At 49.5% G+C, this 19,670-nt stretch overlaps 1 protein-coding gene across 1 annotated transcript in view; it reads right to left on the bottom strand.

The window, feature by feature from the left end:
• Positions 1–15,372, bottom strand: part of LOC132573440 (5-hydroxytryptamine receptor 2B-like) — a 28,976-nt gene extending 13,604 nt beyond the window's left edge. The window contains exon 1 of the mRNA XM_060240933.1: positions 15,074–15,372. Coding sequence (XP_060096916.1) covers positions 15,074–15,338 — 265 coding nt within the window. The 5' untranslated portion in view covers positions 15,339–15,372. The remainder of the gene's footprint in view (positions 1–15,073) is intronic.
• Positions 15,373–19,670: the final 4,298 nt, after the last annotated feature.

Here is a 19,670-nt window from a genome sequence, read left to right as displayed (position 1 = left end):
TAGCTAAGGGACAGCATACATCTCTGTCAATTTCTCAGGCTTTATCCGACAACAGGCCTAGGACCTGCCTACTTGAAGGACCGTCTCTCCCCACACGTTCCCCAGAGAGTACTGAGATCGGGAACTCAAAATCTCCTGATTGTCCCCGGGCCAAAGGAAGCCCGTTTGAAAACTACAAGAGATAGGGCCTTCTCAGTAATGGCACCCTCCTGGTGGAACCAGCTGCCAGAAGAGGTAAGGGCCCTGCGGGACCTTGTTCAATTCCGCAGGGCCTGTAAGACAGTCCTCTTCCGGCTGGCTTACAACCAACTAGAACTAACCAGCACTGAAATACTGAAACGCTGAAACATGGGAATTTGAAACTGAGTGTAGCTATAAGACCGCCGTATGTCTTGAATGTTTTAAGTACATAATTATGTGAATGTCTAGATTTTAATTATGTAAATTTGGAATGTTAATTTTTAAGAAGAAGAAGAAGATATTGGATTTATATCCCGCCCTCCACTCCGAAGAGTCTCAGAGCGGCTCACAATCTCCTTTCCCTTCCTCCCCCACAACAGACACCCTGTGAGGGAGATGAAGATATTGGATTTATATCCCGCCCTCCACTCCGAAGAGTCTCAGAGCGGCTCACAATCTCCTTTCCCTTCCTCCCCCACAACAGACACCCTGTGAGGGAGATGAAGATATTGGATTTTATATCCCGCCCTCCACTCCGAAGAGTCTCAGAGCAGCTCACAATCTCCTTTACCTTCCTCCCTCACAACAAACACCCTGTGAGGTGGGTGGGGCTGGAGAGGGCTCTCACAGCAGCAGCTTTCGAGGACAACCTCTGCCAGAGCTATGGCTGACCCAAGGCCATGCCAGCAGATGCAAGTGGAGGAGTGGGGAATCAAACCCGGTTCTCCCAGATAAGAGTCCGCACACTTAACCATTACACCAAACTGGCTCTCCTTTTATGCATAATTTTATATTTTATGTTAGTTTTTATATGTTGTAAGCCGCCCTGAGCCACCTGGTGGGAAGGGCGGGATATAAATCTCAAATAAATAAAATAAAAAATAAATAAAACAGCCTGGCAGGGTGGGTTAGCTAGAGAGTGGCTCAGCCGAGGTTACCCAGTGAGGTTCTTTGCCGAGTGGGGATTTGAACACGTCTCCTGGGTTCCCAATCAACGCTCTAACCCAGGGGCGGCCAAACTGTAGCTCAGGAGCCACATGTGGCTCTTTCACACATATTGTGTGGCTCTTGAAGCCCTCACCACCCCATTGGCTGGCTTGGAGAAGGCATTTGTCTCTTTAAATCACTCGCCTAAACCAAATGAGCCAATGGCTTGGAGAACGCATTTAAAGATTAAATGATTTAAAGATGCAGTTTTGGGCTGCATCGACAGAAGTATAGTGTCCAGATCTCGTGATGTGATGGTATCGCTTTACTCTGCTCTGGTAAGACCTCACCTGGAGTATTGTGTTCAATTTTGGGCACCACAATTTTAAGAAGGGTATAGAGAAGCTGGAAGGGGTCCAGAGGAGGGCGACGAAGGTGGTGAGGGGTCTGGAGTTCTATGAGGAAGGGTTGAAGGAGCTGGGCATATTTAGCCTGGAGAGGAGGCGACTGAGAGGTGATAGGATCACCATCTTCAAGTACTTGAAGGGCTGTCATCTAGAGGAGGGTGTGGAATTGTTTTCTGTGGCCCGGGAAGGTAGGACCAGAACCAATGGGCTGAAATTAAATCAAAAGAGTTTCAGGCTCAACATTAGGAAGAACTTCCTGACCGTTAGAGCGATTCCTCAGTGGAACAGGCTTCCTCGGGAGGTGGTGGGCTCTCCTCCCTTGGAGGTTTTTCAACAGAGGCTAGATGGCCATCTGACAGCAATGAAGATCCTGTGAATTTAGGGGGAGGTCTTTGTGAGTTTCCTGCATTGTGCAAGGACCCTAGAGGTCCCTTCCAACTCTATGATTCTATGAATCTGTGAAAGTTAAAGTTGCTTTCTTTCCACCTCTCTCTCCCTTCCCCATCCCCATCTTCCTCCCTCTCTCCAACATCTGACATTCATGTCTTGCGGCTCTCAAACATCTGACATTTATTCTACGCGGCTCTTACGTTAAGCAAGTTTGGCCACCCCTGTGTCCCGTCGGCAGTGTTCCCAGTGAGCCCGTGTCGGTCTTGACTCTGGGTGGGGTTGGATTCAGATCCTGTTTCACATGCCGCGGGCTCGGTCATGTTAATAGCCTGTCTTTCCTGCCTTCGCAACATAACAGGGACAGAAGAATAGGAGGAACAGGAGGAAACGTTGCCTGCCCTTCAAAGCCAGATACGATGAAGTGGTGGAAAGGGCCGTCAGATTACAGCTAACTTAATGGTGACCCCCGTAGGGTTTTCAAGACCCCGTAGGGTATCAGGCGGTTTCCGGTATCAAAGCAAACTCTCCCTCCATTTCCTCCCCAAGAGAGGAGCCTCAGCCAATAGGGAAAATAGAGGCTTTGCTCTGTGGCATCTGTGCAACTGAGAAATCCTGGCAAGGCAAGCTGTGAGACAGAAAGGAGCAAAAGAGAGGGAGAAGGACCAGATAGGAGCCCTCCGAGGGCCTAGTCTAGCCCTCACGGCACGTGTTTGACATCCTTGCTCCACGATCCCTGTCAAAGAGGCCTTAACCAACACCTGCTACTTAAGACTTTTCGGTTGGAGAAGCCAAACACTGAACTCGGCACCGTCAGTATGCAGCGTGGACGCTCCAGTCCGAGACCCCAGCCTAGAGGTGGCCAAATTCGCTTAACGTAAGAAGCAGATAGAATAAAGATCTGATGTTTGAGAGCTGTAAGACATGAACGTCAGATGTTTGAGAGAAGGAAGGAAGGAAGGAAGGAAGGAAGGAAGGAAGGAAGGAAGGAAGGAAGGAAGGAAGGAAGGAAGGAAGGAAGGAAGGAAGATGAGGGAGGGAGAGGCAGAAAGAAAGCAACTTTAACTTTAAAAGCATTCTCCAAGCCGCTGGTTGTCTTGGCTTGGAAAAGTGATTTAAAGAGAGAAATGGTTTCTCCAAGCAGGGGCAGTGGGGGCTTCAGGAGCCACAGAACATGCGCGAAAGAGCCGCATGTGGCTACCGAGCCGTAGTTTGGCCACCCCTGCCCCAGCCCCACTCTGATTGGTAGCTGCTGTTTGGGGTGTCTGGCGGGGAAAGGCCTGACACAGTGGTTCTCGGACTGTGCAGTTAGGATCCGGAAGTGTGTCACAAGGCCAGGGGGAGAAGGAGGAGGAACAGGAGAACTTGGGAGAAGATGCTCCGGAAGACTTGATGGGCATTTTGGGTTTGCCTCTTCAGAACCGGCAAAACAGTCCTGAAATGCAGCCAATGGTTCATCAGCGCCGCATATTTATAAGCGCAAAACGTACTAGCTCAGTCAGGATTTGTGAAAAATATCAGGGGTTTACTTTGCAAGTCGGTCTTGAGAAGCAGAAGTAAATTTCTTTTATAAATAAACCCGGCTGTGAAACCTTTGATAAACCACAGGTCTAGTGAATGTGACTGATCGTCCTGTTGAAGACCCCCCCCCCCTTCTCCCCCTCCGCCCCGCCAGCCCAGAAGTGCGAAGAACTGACGGTTCCCTGTTCCAAACAGTTCCTCTCTCTCTCTCTCTCTCTCTCTCTCTCTCTCTCTCAGATCCTCCGCGTAAATAAAACTGTCAGGATTCAAAGGAATAATATTTGCTTTCAGTGTCCCTGCGCTCTCGACAACTGTGAAAACACTGGGGGCCGAGAAGTCGGGAAGGGTTGGGCGGGATTGGCCGCCTCTAGCCCCGATAATTCTTAATTTAAACATTTCTCCAGCTAATGAATTTCTCAGGGATTACCGGGGCACAACGCAGCTTCTCGCTTCAGGCCACGACCTCTCTCCCCGCCGAGCAATGGCTTTGTCCAAATGCTTCGCCTCTTCCACCAATTGTTGTGGGGTGGAGGGGAGACTTGGTGTCGGCTTGCCAAGTAGACATCTTCGGGGGAAGTCGGCTCAGCTTTTGGACCCGCCGAGTTTTAAAAACGCTTGCGAATAATCTCACCCCTGCTATTTATTTGTGATGTCTCCCCCCGCTCACACCTGTTTAAACTTCTCGCAGCGTAAAGGATGCTTTTTTTTTTTGTCTGCTTCCGTATTAAGATTCCAAGCGTGGTTTTTCTTAACCTTGGTTACAGCAGCTTTAGCACCACCGGATTAATGGAGAGATTAAGGAGCAGAAAGTGCCGTCGGGTCGCAGCCAATTTAAAGCTACCTTTGTGGGGTTTTTGAGGCAAGAGATGAGCAGAGGTGGCTTGCCGTTGCTTGCTTCTGCGTGACGGCCCTTCGTGGGTCTCCCATCCAGGTTCTAACCACGGCCGATCCTTCTTAGCTTCCAGTGAGATCTAATGAGACCCAGCTACGCCGGGCCTTTTGAGTCCAGCTTGCTTTTTTATTTGTCTCTCATTTCAACCGTGCTATCAGTTTTGATCTCTGCCGTAATAGTACGGTTTCTGTATCCCATCGGCGACCGGGGTTTATTGTTGTGACCAGGGGTCTTGTAGAAAAATAGGTGGTGGAACTCTTCAGTGTAACTCATTAGCAAACACCGTCCCCCCCCCCCCACCAGCCAAAAGCAACCTGATGCGAGAAAGGAGAGCCCTGGGTGAGCGAGGCCTGCCCAAGCAGGCCTCAGTCACCTGGGGCTCTCCATGACCACCTCCCCCCAAAAGGCCAGCAAGTCACCCACTGCCCAAAATAACATAAGAAGTGGAGAAAGGGTCGTGCGGGCTTCTTGAGGGGTTAATGAGGGCTGCTGGGGGTGTGGCAAAGCCCCTGGTGGCTGGCTGGCTGCCCGCTCTCCTCATCCAGGGATTGTTATGCAGCTGCACCTACTATTCAGTGAACAAGGTAGGTGGAGAGGAGGAGGGGGAACCCTCAGAAAGGTTCAGGAGCTGTGCTCCTGTGAGCTCCTGCTGCATCCGAGGCCTGCTAGTGCCGCTTGCTCCTCCTTTGAAGTTAGAAGAAAGCAACCTTAAAGAAAAGGGACGGGGTGGTTTCCTTTCAAGTCAGGGAGCATTTTAGCTTCAGCCTCCAAAGGACACCTTCCAGGCATGTTTTTTGTTCGTGTTTTGTTTTAAAGCAATTCCTACCTTTCTTCCTAGGAGTCTAAGGCACTAATGTTAAACGGAGCTGTTTAAAAGCATCCATGTACTAATAGCGAAGTCTGCCAAATCTTTGGATGCTTCAGTCCATTGGCTGGAGCTATGAACAGGCAAGATGGAGCCTTCTTGCAAACCTGAATGATGCCCCAGGTTTGCAGGAAAATCTGAAATCTGAAACCCCTCTCGAACATTAGGGTTTAAAAAAAAAACACACCTGAAAATGATAAAAGGAGCATCTGTAGCTTTAAACAGATTCCCTCAGTGGCTGTTGCTAGGCAACTACAGTATTCCAGTATTCCAGCCTGGATTTCTCTGAGTGGAAAGGCGGGGGAGAGGCCAGGGTCCTTTTCAGGCCTATTTTGGCCTTTGAGAAAGGTCTCTTTGGGGCCAGGCCTGGCTAGGATTGCCATTTCCAGATTTGGAAACTCCTGGAGATTTTGTGGTAGAGTCTGGGTTTGGGGAGGGGAAGAGACCTCAACCAAATTTAATGCCATATAGCAGGGATGGCCAACGGTAGCTCTCCAGATGTTTTTTTTTTGCCTACAACTCCCATCAGCCCCAGCCAGCATGGCCAATGACTGGGGCTGATGGGAGTTGTAGGCAAAAATCATCTGGAGAGCTACCGTTGGCCACCCCTGCTCTAGAGTCCACCTTCCAAGGTGGCCGTTTTCTCCAGGGGGGGGGGCAGATCTCTGTTGTCTGGAGTTCGGTTGCAATTCTGGGAGGTCTTCAGGCCCCCACCTTGGGTTTGGCAACCCCTAGGCCTTGCTGCTTGCTACTGTTCTACAGGAGCCACCCTGTGAAAGCCCGTGTGGTGTAGTGGTTAGAGCAACGCTGTCGAACTAATTTGTTATGAGGGATGAACTTGCCATATATGTACCTATTTTAGATAGCAGAGATATAAACTTTACAAAGGACATAGACAAACACAAAGATTTTTTTAAAAAACTTAAAACATTAGTACTCATTGGTCTTAAAGGTGCTTTCTTTGTATTTCTCCCATGGGATCCAGGGAACTGGGCAAAGGAAGCTCTGGCTCTTTCCTGCCTTCCTCAGGGGATTGGAGGAGCCTCAGCCAATGGAGAAAATAGAGGTTTTGCTCTGGAGCTCCTGTGCGATTGAGCAAGCCTGGCAAAGCAAGCTGAGATGCAGAAGGAAGCAAGAGAGAGGGAGAAGGAAGCAGAAGGCAGCCAGTTGTTCGGGGCCCTGATAGGAGCCCTCGGGGGGGGGCTGATTCAGCCCCCAGGCCAGATGTTTGACACCCCTGGGTTAGAGCTTCAGAGTAGGGTCTGGGAGAGCCAGGTTCAAATCCCCATCTTGCCGTGGAGATTCACAGGGTGATTTTGGGGCAATCATGTACTTTGGAGGAAGGGGGAAAACTTAAGGCAGAGGGGCAAAAGGGGATCTTCGTTGCCCAGCTAAAGGCCAGAAGCGAGGATATTGTTTGGATCTCCAGAGAGAGCTCCTTGCAGAGCTGTGGACATACCGTGACAAAGGGACATGAGTAGATAGCAGCCAGATGCATCACTTTCAGGAAGTTCCCCGTCAGTTAATTTGGATCTGAGGAGCATAATCACAAAGATGGTGAGGGGTCTGGAGACCGAGTCCTATGAAGAAAGGCTGAAGGAGCTGGGGATGTTTAGCCTGGAGAGGAGGCAGCTGAGAGGTGATAGGATCACCGTCTTCAAGCACTTGAAGGGCTGTCTTCTAGAGGAGGGTGTGGAATTGTTTTCCGTGACTCCAGAAGGCAGGACCAGAACCAACGGGTTGAAATTAGATCAGAAAGAGTTCCTGGCTCAACATTAGGAAGAACTTCCTGAGCGTTAGAGCTGTTCCTCAGTGGAACAGGCTTCCTCCTCGGGAGGTGGTGGGCTCTCCTTCCTTGGAGGTTTTTCAACAGAGGCTAGAGGGCCATCTGACAGCGATGAAGATCCTGTGAATTTAGGGGGAGGGGTTTGTGAGTTTAGAGCGGTTTCTCAGTGGAACAGGCTTCCTCCTCGGGAGGTGGTGGGCTCTCCTTCTTTGGAGGTTTTTCAACAGAGGCTAGATGGCCATCTGACAGCAATGAAGATCCTGTGAGTTTAGGGGGAAGTGTTTGTGAGTTTAGAGCGGTTCCTCAGTGGAACAGGCTTCCTCGGGAGGTGGTGGGCTCTCCTTCCTTGGAGGTTTTTACACAGAGGCTAGATGGCCATCTGACAGCAATGAAGATCCTGTGAGTTTAGGGGGAAGTGTTTGTGAGTTTAGAGCGGTTCCTCAGTGGAACAGGCTTCCTTCTTGGAAGGTGGTGGGCTCTCCTTCCTTGGAGGTTTTTACGCAGAGGCTAGATGGCCATCTGACAGCAATGAAGATCCTGTGAATTTAGGGGGAAGTGTTTGTGAGTTTAGAGCGGTTCCTCAGTGGAACAGGCTTCCTCGGGAGGTGGTGGGCTCTCCTTCCTTGGAGGTTTTTCAACAGAGGCTAGATGGCCATGTGACAGCAATGAGGATCCTGTGAGTTTAGGGGGAGGTGTTTGTGAGTTTAGAGTGGTTCCTCAGTGGAACAGGCTTCCTGGGGAGGTGGTGGGCTCTCCTTCCTTGGAGGTTTTTACGCAGAGGCTAGAGGGCCATCTGACAGCAATGAGGATCCTGTGAATTTAGAGGGAGGTGTTTGTGAGTTGCCTGCATTGTGCAGGGGGTTGGACTAGATGACCCGGGGATCCCTTCCAACTCTATGATTCTTTGATTCTATAATCACAGGGACTGGTAGGGAGGGGGAGGATTTGCTTTAAGGAGCAGCTACTGGGGGGTAGCGCACTCTCCTGCATCCCACTTCATCCCCCCACCCCCTAGTTTATATACTGCCTGTTCCGCAGAAGGCAGACCTGCTCTTGTGTTCTCTTAGCCGACGTAATTTAGGTGGTGTGTTGGGAGCAGCAGAAGGCGCGGAGTTTGACTGCCCCTCCCGGTCTGCCGGACCTCACGTGTGCAGCTTCACCCCAGACATTGAGCATGTTTTAAAACAGGCCTGCGTGGCCTACTCTGCAGGGTCGTTGTAAGAATGAACCACAGAATGATGGACTTTTTTGAATGCTCCAAGGCAAGGAAGGAATTACTGTCCTTTAATTTGCATGACATGGGGTGAGAATGACCTTTGCACCCCCTAAGCCATGTGTGTTTTGTCGTCTTGTTGGAGAGCCAGTTTGGTGTAGTGGTTAAGTGCGCGGACTCTTATCTGGGAGAACCGGGTTTGATTCCCCACTCCTCCACTTGCACCTGCTGGAATGGCCTTGGGTCAGCCATAGCTCTGGCAGAGGTTGTCCTTGAAAGGGCAGCTTCTGGGAGAGCTCTCTCAGCCCCACCCACCTCACAGGGTGTCTGTTGTGGGGGAGGAAGGTAAAGGAGATCGTGAGCCGCTCTGAGACTCTTCGGAGTGGAGGGCGGGATATAAATCCAATATCTTCATCTACCTCACAGGGTGTCTGTTGTGGGGGAGGAAGGTAAAGGAGATCGTGAGCCGCTCTGAGACTCTTCGGAGTGGAGGGCGGGATAGAAATTCAATATCTTCATCTACCTCACAGGGTGTCTGTTGTGAGGGGGGGGGGAGTAAAGGCTCCTTACAAAGGCTCCTTAGAAAGCTTGAGAGTCATGGAGTAAAAGGACAGGTCTTCTTGTGGATCAAAAACTGGCTGAGTAATAGGAAGCAGAGAGTGAGTATAAATGGGCAGTCTTCGCAGTGGAGGACGGTAAGCAGTGGGGTGCCGCAGGGCTCGGTACTGGGTCCCATGCTCTTTAACTTGTTCATAAATGATTTAGAGTTGGGAGTGAGCAGTGAAGTGGCCAAATTTGCGGATGACACTAAATTGTTCAGGGTGGTGAGAACCAGAGAGGATTGTGAGGAACTCCAAAGGGATCTGTTGAGGCTGGGTGAGTGGGCGTCAACGTGGCAGATGCGGTTCAATGTGGCCAAGTGCAAAGTAATGCACATTGGGGCCAAGAATCCCAGCTACAAATACAAGTTGATGGGGTGTGAACTGGCAGAGACTGACCAAGAGAGAGATCTTGGGGTCGTGGTAGATAACTCACTGAAAATGTCAAGACAGTGTGCGTTTTCAATAAAAAAGGCCAACGCCATGCTGGGAATTATTAGGAAGGGAATTGAAAACAAATCAGCCAGTATCATAATGCCCCTCTATAAATCGATGGTGCGGTCTCATTTGGAGTACTGTGTGCAGTTCTGGTCGCCGCATCTCAAAAAGGATATTATAGCATTGGAGAAAGTCCAGAGAAGGGCAACTAGAATGATTCAAGGGCTGGAGCACTTCCCTATGAAGAAAGGTTGAAACGCTTGGGACTCTTTAGCTTGGAGAAACGTCAACTGCGGGGTGACATGATAGAGGTTTACAAGATAATGCATGGGATGGAGAAAGTAGAGAAAGAAGTACTTTTCTCCCTTTCTCACAGTACAAGAACTCGTGGGCATTCGATGAAATTGCTGAGCAGACAGGTTAAAACGGATAAAAGGAAGTACTTCTTCACCCAAAGGGTGATTAACATGTGGAATTCACTGCCACAGGAGGTGGTGGCGGCCACAAGTATAGCCACCTTCAAGAAGGGTTTAGATAAAAATATGGAGCACAGGTCCATCAGTGGCTATTAGCCACAGTGTATATGTGTATATAAAATTTTTTGCCACTGTGTGACACAGAGTGTTGGACTTGATGGGCCGTTGGCCTGATCCAACATGGCTTCTCTTATGTTCTTATGTATGAGATTGTGAGCCGCTTTGAGACTCTTCGGAGTGGAGGGCGGGATATAAATCCATTATCTTCATCTACCTCACAGGGGGTCTGTTGTGGGGGAGTGGGGAGGTAAAGGAGATTGTGAGCCGCTCTGAGACTCTTCGGAGTGGAGGGCGGGATATAAATCCATTATCTTCATCTACCTCACAGGGTGTCTGTTGTAGGGGAGGAATGTAAAGGAGATTGTGAGCCGCTCTGAGACTCTTCGGAGTGGAGGGCGGTTTATAAATCCAATATCTTCATCATCATCTTGTTTTGTACTGAACTTTATAGCCTTACTTGTTTCCTTGCATTAAAAGACTTCATACACACACACACACACTCTTCTAGTGCTCTTGATGGTTTGTTCCCATCTGGGTAACAGTAGTCACAGTCCCAGGGCCAGAACGAGCCAGCATTATGTAGCGGTTAAGGTGTGGGACCTAGGATCTGGGAGACCCTAGTTCGAATCCCCACTCTGCCGTGGGATCTAGCTGGGTCATCTTGGGTCAGTGGCTTGTGAGGGAAACCAAACTGCTGTGTTTGGGAAGCAGGCACGATAGCACAGGGCTGGCCAACGGTAGCTCTCCAGATGTTTTTGCCTACAACTCCCATCAGTCCCAGCCAGCATGGCCAATGGCTAGGGCTGATGGGAGTTGTAGGCAAAAAACATCTGGAGAGCTGCCGTTGGCCACCCCTGCCATAGCAGATTGAGGTAAACACGCTTTCTGCACTTTGAACGTCAAATCTGCTCTCATGTGGTGATGTTCGGAGACTTCAGCATACGTTGTAGACGTCTCGTTAGCATGTTCTGTTATGTACAGACCCTGTGGTGCACTGGCATAATTCTGGATGAATTGGCTGGCATTTCCCTGTAAACGGGCACCAGATCTGGTATTCTACCCTAAGAAATCCTGTATTTCAAGTGGCACAGCAGTACCGTAGTCCCGCGGGTAGAATGAGTTGTGTGCATTTTGCTAGGGCAGAATTTCGTGTTCTCTGTGAGTGGCTGTGAAATGAGGTTTCAGCCTGGGAGGCTGCCTCAGTTAAACAGCCTTGACCAGTAACTGAGAGGCGAACCTCCACAGGAGGTGTGGATTGCTAAGGTAAAAGCCTTTTTTTGTTGCAACCAGAAGCCCAAGACAGCATTTCCTCACCTTCCAACCGGTGTTCCTTCTAAGCTGCAGAGAGTTGTGAGCAAAAATTCTGCTTTGTGAGCTACTGGCATTAAAGCTGTGAGCTACTGGCTTTAAAGTTGTGAACCGTTGCATCAATTAGTGTGCTCTGGGGTCATTCTTCCTGAGCTAAGAGAAAAACGTGTGAGTCGTGGGTAAAAATCTATGAGCTAGCTCACACTAACTCGGCTTCCAACCAATGCTTCCTCTAAGCCAGGGGTGGCCAACGGTAGCTCTCCAGATGTTTTTTTGCCTACAACTCCCAGCAGCCCCAGCCATTGGCCATGCTGGCTGGGGCTGATGGGAGTTGTAGGCAAAAAAAATCTGGAGAGCTACCGTTGGCCACCCCTGCTCTAAGCTGTGGAGTTTTGTGAGCAAAACTGCTACTTTGTGAGCTACTGGCATTAAAACTGTGAGCTACTGCATAGATTCGTTTGCTCTGGGGCCATTTTACCTGAGCGAAGACAAAAAAAAAACGTGCGAGCCAGAGGCTTAAAAGCTTTGAGCTGGTCCACACTAACTTAGAGGGAACACTTAGCTTAGAGGGAAACGCTTAGGGCTCTTTAGCTTGGAGAAACGTCGACTGCGGGGTGACATGATAGAAGTTTACAAGATAATGCATGGGATGGAGAAAGTAGAGAAAGAAGTACTTTTCTCCCTTTCTCACAATACAAGAACTCGTGGGCATTCGATGAAATTGCTGAGCAGACAGGTTAAAACGGATAAAAGGAAGTACTTCTTCACCCAAAGGGTGATTAACATGTGGAATTCACTGCCACAGGAGGTGGTGGCGGCCACAAGTATAGCCACCTTCAAGAAGGGGTTAGATAAAAATATGGAGCAGAGGTCCATCAGTGGCTATTAGCCACAGTGTGTGTGTGTGTGTGTGTGTGTGTGTGTGTGTGTGTGTGTGTATATATATATATATATATATATATATATATATATATATATATATATATTTGGCCGCTGTGTGACACAGAATGTTGGACTGGATGGGCCATTGGCCTGATCTAACATGGCTTCTCTTATGTTCTTATGTTCTTATCCAATATGCCCTGTTCTGTCAGTCCCAGAATGTGCTGATTTGCAGTTCTTCTGCTCGTCTGCCGTGCATCGGAGCATTCTGCGGGGAGGGCGGGATAGAAGTGGAATAAAATAAATTGTGTGGCCTCCAAGTGTGGCTGCCAAGCCCCAGGTGGAGCCTGGAGATTTCCCAGAATTATAACTGATACCCCAGATCGCAGAGATCAGTTCCTCTGGAGGTAGTGGTTGCCTATACCAGGGGGTGGCCAACGGTAGCTGTCCAGATGTTTTTTTGCCTACAACTCCCATCAGCCCCAGCCATTGGCCATGCTGGCTGGGGCTGATGGGAGTTGTAGGCAAAAAAACACCTGGAGAGCTACCGTTGGCCACCCCTGGCCTATACAGTCAACCCTCCAAAGCATTATGATGCTGACAAGGTCCCTGCTATCCCCAACCCCCCCCTCCCAGGCTCCACCCCCAAACCCCCAGGGTTTTCCCTACAAAGAATTGGCAACTGTGCCTTTAAGGCCGAAAATCCAGCTGCTGAAGCCACACCGTCTCCCCTTACTTGAAACTTCCAGCGTACCCTGGCGACAAAAGGATCTTGAATCATGGATCGAATTCTAAACTTCCCCATTATTATTATATTTTGGTAGCTGACGTAAGTTTCAAACACACACACACACACCCCTTTCTAGCCCTGCCCAAAAAGTAGAAGCCAAAAGTGGGGGAGAAATGCCACTGAGGATTATATGAACTGAATTTCTCGTGCGCAGTACTTAAAATTGCTTCAGGTTTGGCCATTCGGGACTAGCAATTACAGAGAACGTTCGGCAAGGCCCTCATATAACCACACCGAAATTAAGGCGTATTTTCTTAAAACTAACTAACTGTCTCAATCTGTTTCGTTGTGCAGAAAGCCTGAATCAGGCGCTTACAACACCAAAAACCTAGCTAGTGAAGTGAAGCTTTTTGGGAAAGGTGCCCATCAGTGGTGTTTGATCGTGAATTCACCATTGGCTCCCATATTAGACAGACTCCTGACCTTGGCTTCGTAGGAATTGCTTGTGTGTGTGTTTGTGTGTGTGTGTGTTTTCGTCTAAGTTCTGAAACTATCACAGCTGTGTGTCTAGCTGAAGCCAAGGCAACATCTGTGAAGTGTGATCTTTTCTCCCCCCCCCACCCCCCTGTAATTCACTCTCTTTCCCCCAGAGCACTATTGTTTTGGCCGGATAGCACTGTCTTGCTTTATGTTTGTGCTTGACATGGGAGCTGAAGGCATCGGTCAGAAGTGGATGGCCGAGGGTAGCCCAATCCTCACATCTTGGAAGCTAAGCAGGGTGGGCTCTGGTTAGTACTTGGATGGGAGACCACCAAGGAATCCAGGGTCACTATGCAGAAGCAGGCAAGGGCAAAACAGCTCTAATTGTCCCTTATCCTGAAAACCCTACAGATTTGCCATAAGTTGGATGCAACTAAGAACATAAGAGGAGCCATGTTGGATCAGGCCAATGGCCCCTCCAGTCCAACATTCTGTGTCACATAAGAACAAAAGAGGAGCCATGTTGGTTCAGGCCAGTGGCCCATCCAGTCCAACACTCTGTGTCACATAAGAACATAAGAGAAGCCATGTTGGATCAGGCCAATGGCCCCTCCAGTCCAACACTCTGTGTCACATAAGAACATAAGAGAAGCCATGTTGGATAAAGCCAATGGCCCCTCCAGTCCAACACTCTGTGTTACATAAGAACATAAGAGAAGCCATGTTGGATAAAGCCAATGGCCCATCCAGTCCAACACTCTGTGTTACATAAGAGAAGCCATGTTGGATAAAGCCAATGGCCCATCCAGTCCAACACTCTGTGTCACATAAGAGAAGCCATGTTGGATAAAGCCAATGGCCCCTCCAGTCCAACACTCTGTGTTACATAAGAACATAAGAGAAGCCATGTTGGATAAAGCCAATGGCCCCTCCAGTCCAACACTCTGTGTTACATAAGAACATAAGAGAAGCCATGTTGGATAAAGCCAATGGCCCCTCCAGTCCAACACTCTGTGTTACATAAGAACATAAGAGAAGCCATGTTGGATAAAGCCAATGGCCCCTCCAGTCCAACACTCTGTGTTACATAAGAACATAAGAGAAGCCATGTTGGATAAAGCCAATGGCCCCTCCAGTCCAACACTCTGTGTTACATAAGAACATAAGAGAAGCCGTGTTGGATCAGGCTAATGACCCATCCAGTCCAACACTCTGTGTCACACAGTGGCCAAAAAACCCAAGTGCCATCAGGAGGTCCATCAGTGGGCCAGGACACTAGAAGCCCTCCCACTGTTGCCTCCCCCCAAGCACCAGGAATACAGAGCATCACTGCCCCAGACAGAGAGTTCCATCATTACGCTGTGGCTAATAACCACTGATGGACCTCCGCTCCAGATGTTTATCCAAAGGGAAACTCGACGGCACACAGTTATTAGGCCTGGATGATCCAGGCTAGCCTGATGTCTTGCGATCTTGGAAGCTCTTGGGCCCTGGTTAGCACTTGGATGGGAGACCACCAAGGCAGTCCAGGGGGCACTGTGCAGAGTTAGGCAAGGGCAAAACAGTTCTAATGGTCTCTGGCTTCCCCCCCCAAACCCTACGAGGTCATTGTAAGTGGGCTGCAACTGGACAGCACATGGTTATTAGGCCTGGATGGCCCCAGGCCAGCCTGATCTTTTGTGATCTTGGAAGCTAAGCAGGGTCGGCCGTGGTTTGTATGTGGGAGACCACCAAGGAAGCCTTGGGGTTTGCTACACGGAGGCAGGAGCGGCAACCACCCCTGAACGTCTCTTGCCGCCGAAACCCTAGAGGGTCGCCATAAGCCAGCTGCGATTCCATATCCGTTTCCAAAAAAAAAGGAGAGTATTTACCACAGCTTGCTTAGGATAATTCCCTTTATACGAGCAGAATCTAATACTCACCGAACATTACAGTGAGGAGGGCTATCGGCATCACAAGCAGCCCGACCAGCAAATCGGCCACTGCCAGGGACATGAGGAAGTAATTTGTGGCGTATTGCAACTTTTTCTCCAAGGACACAGCCAGTATGACGAGGATATTCCCCCCGATAGTGGGGATGATGACCATCAGGATCAGCAGGGCCGGCCAGTGCAGGGTGTTTCCGTCCCCGGCGGCCAGCTGCGTAGATCCATTGCTAGATCCAAATGCGTTCAAAGGCAAAGCCATCGCGGTGCCCAGGAAGACGCGTTCAGAGATCGGCCGTTCCTCAAACAATTTACAAAGCCGAGGAATGCGTTCTTTCTCTTTGGTCCGGTACGATGCTGACAGAAGATCATCATTGTAAACTCCTCATCTGCTATCCCGAGAGGTTCTGCGCTCGTATCCAGAATTTTTTGCTTCCGGTTCAGGGGGGGGGGGGGAGCTTAAAAACGAGCGCGCCGACTTGGGACCGTTTCTGGTAATCCCGGAAACAGTTTGCCGAGCTGCTCCTTGATGTGGATCCCCCCAAAATCTAGTTTGGTCTTTGAGGTGCCGCTGGGCTCGAATCCAGCTGTACCTTTAAATGGAAGCACTCGGAGAATTCATGGGGTGGTGAAGAGCGGAGCGCTGAATTAGCTCCTTGTGTCTTGCTCACACCATCTCTTCTGTTATGCGAAGCTGAACGTGGAAGGCTTCTCCCTGGATAAAAGAACACACACAAATTGAATTTTTTTCTCTCTGAGCTGATACACTGGAATTGTGACACTGAGCTTAGGGGGCAGCCTCAGGTTGATTTACCGTGAAAATGTGTATCTTCCAGATTTTGATTAAAACAGCTTATGATTTCCAAAAGCGTACAGAGAGAGCTCACTTGTGCTGCGTAGGTGCCCCTCCGCTCCTATAAACAGCTACGTGGCGATAGCAAAGTCTTACGAGAATAATTCTGATCCCTTTGCTCTCAGTAAAATTCCAGTTTCTTTATTGCCCTCACCAATGGAATAACAGTCTGCAGCTGGATAGAGATTCCCCGTGTTATATCTTGACATTCATCAGGTGCAGAGCAGGCAGCCTCCAAAGAGAAACTGAAGACGAATATGAATAAGGGTAAAACTTGTTCAGATGAGAAGGGGGGGATGCAATTCTCTCAGACCGGGGTTATTGTTTGTGGATTCTTGAACAGGGCTTTGACCAAACGGCCTTAAATCTGCCTAGAACAGAACCCGGCGCAGACTTTTAATAGTTCTTCATGAACGGACTCACAGAATCGCCCTTTGGACTTCTGCATTTGTTCTCAGTTCCATTGCACTTCTCAACAAACTGTGCGTTATCTATCCTTATATATTCACGGAGCCGTTAAGGATCTTACAAAGAACACCTTACCTTAAGTTTTATATTTTCCCTCTCTCTGGATTTTAGACTTCTCTCGTTCCCGGGTCTGGAGATGTCCTCTTTCCCAAAGCGTGTGCGCGTGTGCTTCCTTGTTTGTTTGTAACACGCTGGATTTCTAGACGGGTCTTCCTCTGATCGCGGTTTCCTTCTTCAAAAGCAGCCACACTCCCTGCCTGTTAACTCCTCCGGTGCATTTGGCTTCAAGGGTTATAGCTTTTGTCGTTGCCCACCAAACAGAGGAGGGGGAGACTCGATGCTTTCCTCCCTCGGTCTTGCTGCCTTTCGGTAACTTAACTTTTCCGTCCTTAATGAGTCCCTCGAGCTCTCCCCAGCCCTTCCTCTGCCTTCATTAGTAGACTTCCAGCCTGCCCCTGTCATCTGTTGACTCATTCCAGCGCATCCAAGCTCCAGCGCTGGAAAGCAGAGTAACAAATGAGTAGGGATTCTTCAAACCCCCCCCCCCCCTTCTGCTTCAGGAAAAGATTCCCTCAGCTGGTTCTTTGCCTGCTTTTTCTCCCTCCAGTCGCAAGCCCGAGACTGAGCGGATGGATCCAGCAAAGCGCCATTCATCTCACTGGTGCATAATAATTTGCAGTTCTTTTTCACTGAATAACAGCAATATAGCCACATTCAGATCCTCTGTTGCGGAGATATTTTTAAGATGTCCATAAAAACAGGGAGAGCGCCACTGTATACCATCAGAGGAGGGGCTGTGGCTCAGTGGCAGAGCATCTGCTTGGTAGGCAGAAGGTAAACAGAGGCTAGGTGGCCATCTGACGGCAATGAAGATCCTGTGAATATAAGAGGGGGGGGAGTATTTGTGGGTTTTCTGCATTGTGCAGGGGGTTGGACTAGATGGCCCTATAGGTCCCTTCCAACTCTATGATTCTAAGGTCTCAGATTCAATCCTGGGCGTATCAGTGAAAAGAACCGGGTAGCAGGTGATGCAAAAGACCTCTGCCTGAGACCTGGAGAGCTGCTGCCAGTCTGAGAAGACAAGACGGAATTCTAATAGACGGATGGTCCAATTCAGTATAAGAGCCAGTTTGGTGCAGTGGTTAAGCGCGATGACCCTTATCTGGGAGAACCAGGTTTTATTCCCCACTCCTCCACTTGCACCAGCTGGAGTGACCTTGTGTCAGTCATAACTGCCTCTGAACTGTTCTCTGAGAGCTCTCTCAGCCCCACCTACCTCACAGAATGTCTGTTGTAGGGAGGGGAAAGGAAGGAGATTGTAAGCTGCTCTGAGAGTCCCAAGCGAAGGGCAGGGTATAAACCCAGTCTCCCCCTCTAGCTTCATGTGTTCATCTGTTCTTCAGCTTTATAAACTGTACAGCGATTCTGGCATGCATGGAGTCTTTCATTCCTTTTTTTAAAATACATCTTTCAAGCAGCGTTGACAAAGTGGGCCCTTTTTTTTTTTTGTTCTACTGGTGGGGAAATGAGGCAGAGGTAAAGCAGTTAACCCAGGGTCCTTGGAAGCCTTGGCGCTTTAAGCCAGGGCCCTAAGAACTTCAGAAGAGCCCTGCTGGATCAGACCAGGGAGGGTCCATCTAGTCCAGCATCCTTCCTCACACAGAGGCCAACCAGTTCCTCTGGAGGTCCAACAACAGGGCAGAGAGGCTGAGGCCTTCCTAAGAACATCAGAAGAGCCCTGCTGGATCAGACCATGAAGGGTCCATCTGGTCCAGCCTCCTGTCTCACACAGTGGCCAACCAGTTCCTCTGGAGGGCCAGCAACAGGGCAGAGAGGCTGAGGCCATCCTAAGAACATCAGAAGAGCCCTGCTGGATCAGACCAGTGAGGGTCTATCTAGTCCAGCATCCTTCCTCACACAGAGGCCAACCAGTTCCTCTGGAGGGCCAGCAACAGGGCAGAGAGGCTGAGGCCTTCATAAGAACATCAGAAAAGCCCTGCTGGATCAGACCAGTGAGGGTCCATCTAGTTCAGCATCCTGCCTCACACAGTGGCCAACCAGTTCCTCTGGAGGGCCAACAACAGGGCAGAGAGGCTGAGGCCTTCACAAGAACATCAAAAGAGCCCTTTGGGTCAGACCAGTGAGGGTCCATCTAGTCCAGCCTCCTGTCTCACACAGTGTCCAACCAGTTCCTCTGGAGGGCCGACAACAGGGCAGAAAGGCTGAGGCCTTTGTAAGACCATCAAAAGAGCTCTGCTGGATTAGACCAGTGAGGGTCCATCTAGTCCAGCCTCCTGCCTCACACAGTGGCCAACCAGTTCCTCTGGAGGGCCAGCAACAGGGCAGAGAGGTCGAGGCCTTCATAACGACATCCTGTCTCATGCAGTTCCAGTTCCTCTGGAGGGCCAGTCACAGGGCATAGAGGCAGAGGCCTTCCCCCGATGTTGCCTACTGGTACTGGAATTTAGTACTGACTGCCTCTGAACGTGGAGGGTTCCCCTTTATCCACTGTTAAACCTCTCTTCTGTCAGTCTTTCTCATCCCCCATCTATGCCTGTGTGACCACCCCTACGCCCTCTGACAAGTGAATTCCTCATTTTGACCCTTATTGTATAAAGAAGCATTTCCAGACGATGACTCGTTGGCCATGCTAGCACCTTAGAATTCCCTGCACAGACCTTATTGTTAATAATTATTTTTTAAATTAATTTCAATTTATAACTCCCCCTTCCCACAACAGGCTCACGGGCAGGTAACGACAATCAACAAAAATGCAGAGTTAAAATTAATTCATATGATTAAAAACAGTATTAAGCACTAAAAGAAAAGACTCAAATACTACAGCTGGCGGTATCAAATTTCATCTCCTCATAAAATTCTCCTGAATATCCCTCCAGCTGGTATAAAACAGATGACATGCCCCTAGGGTAGCAGATCAATTCAACATTTGAGCAGAGCCATTGCAGCAGGGGGGTTTTTGTAGAAGAAGACTGCAGATTTATACCCCGCCCTTCTCTCTGAATCAGTCTTAGAGCAGCTCACAATCTCCTTTATGTTCTTCTCCTACAACAGACACCCTGTGAGGTAGGTGGGGCTGAGGGCCAGTTTGGTGTAGTGGTTAAGTGCGTGGACTCTTACCTGGGAGAACCGGGTTTGATTCCCCCACTCCTCCACTTGCAGCTGCTGGAATGGCCTTGGGTCAGCCATAGCTCTGGCAGAGGTTGTCCTTGAAAGGGCAGCTGCTGTGAGAGCCCTCTCCAGCCCCACCCATCT

Source organism: Heteronotia binoei, chromosome 6, assembly GCF_032191835.1.
Source record: "Heteronotia binoei isolate CCM8104 ecotype False Entrance Well chromosome 6, APGP_CSIRO_Hbin_v1, whole genome shotgun sequence".
Classification (NCBI taxonomy): Eukaryota; Metazoa; Chordata; class Lepidosauria; order Squamata; family Gekkonidae; genus Heteronotia; species Heteronotia binoei.
The sequence above is the reverse complement of the archived record's forward strand: the minus strand, read 5'-3'. Positions and strand labels throughout refer to the sequence as shown.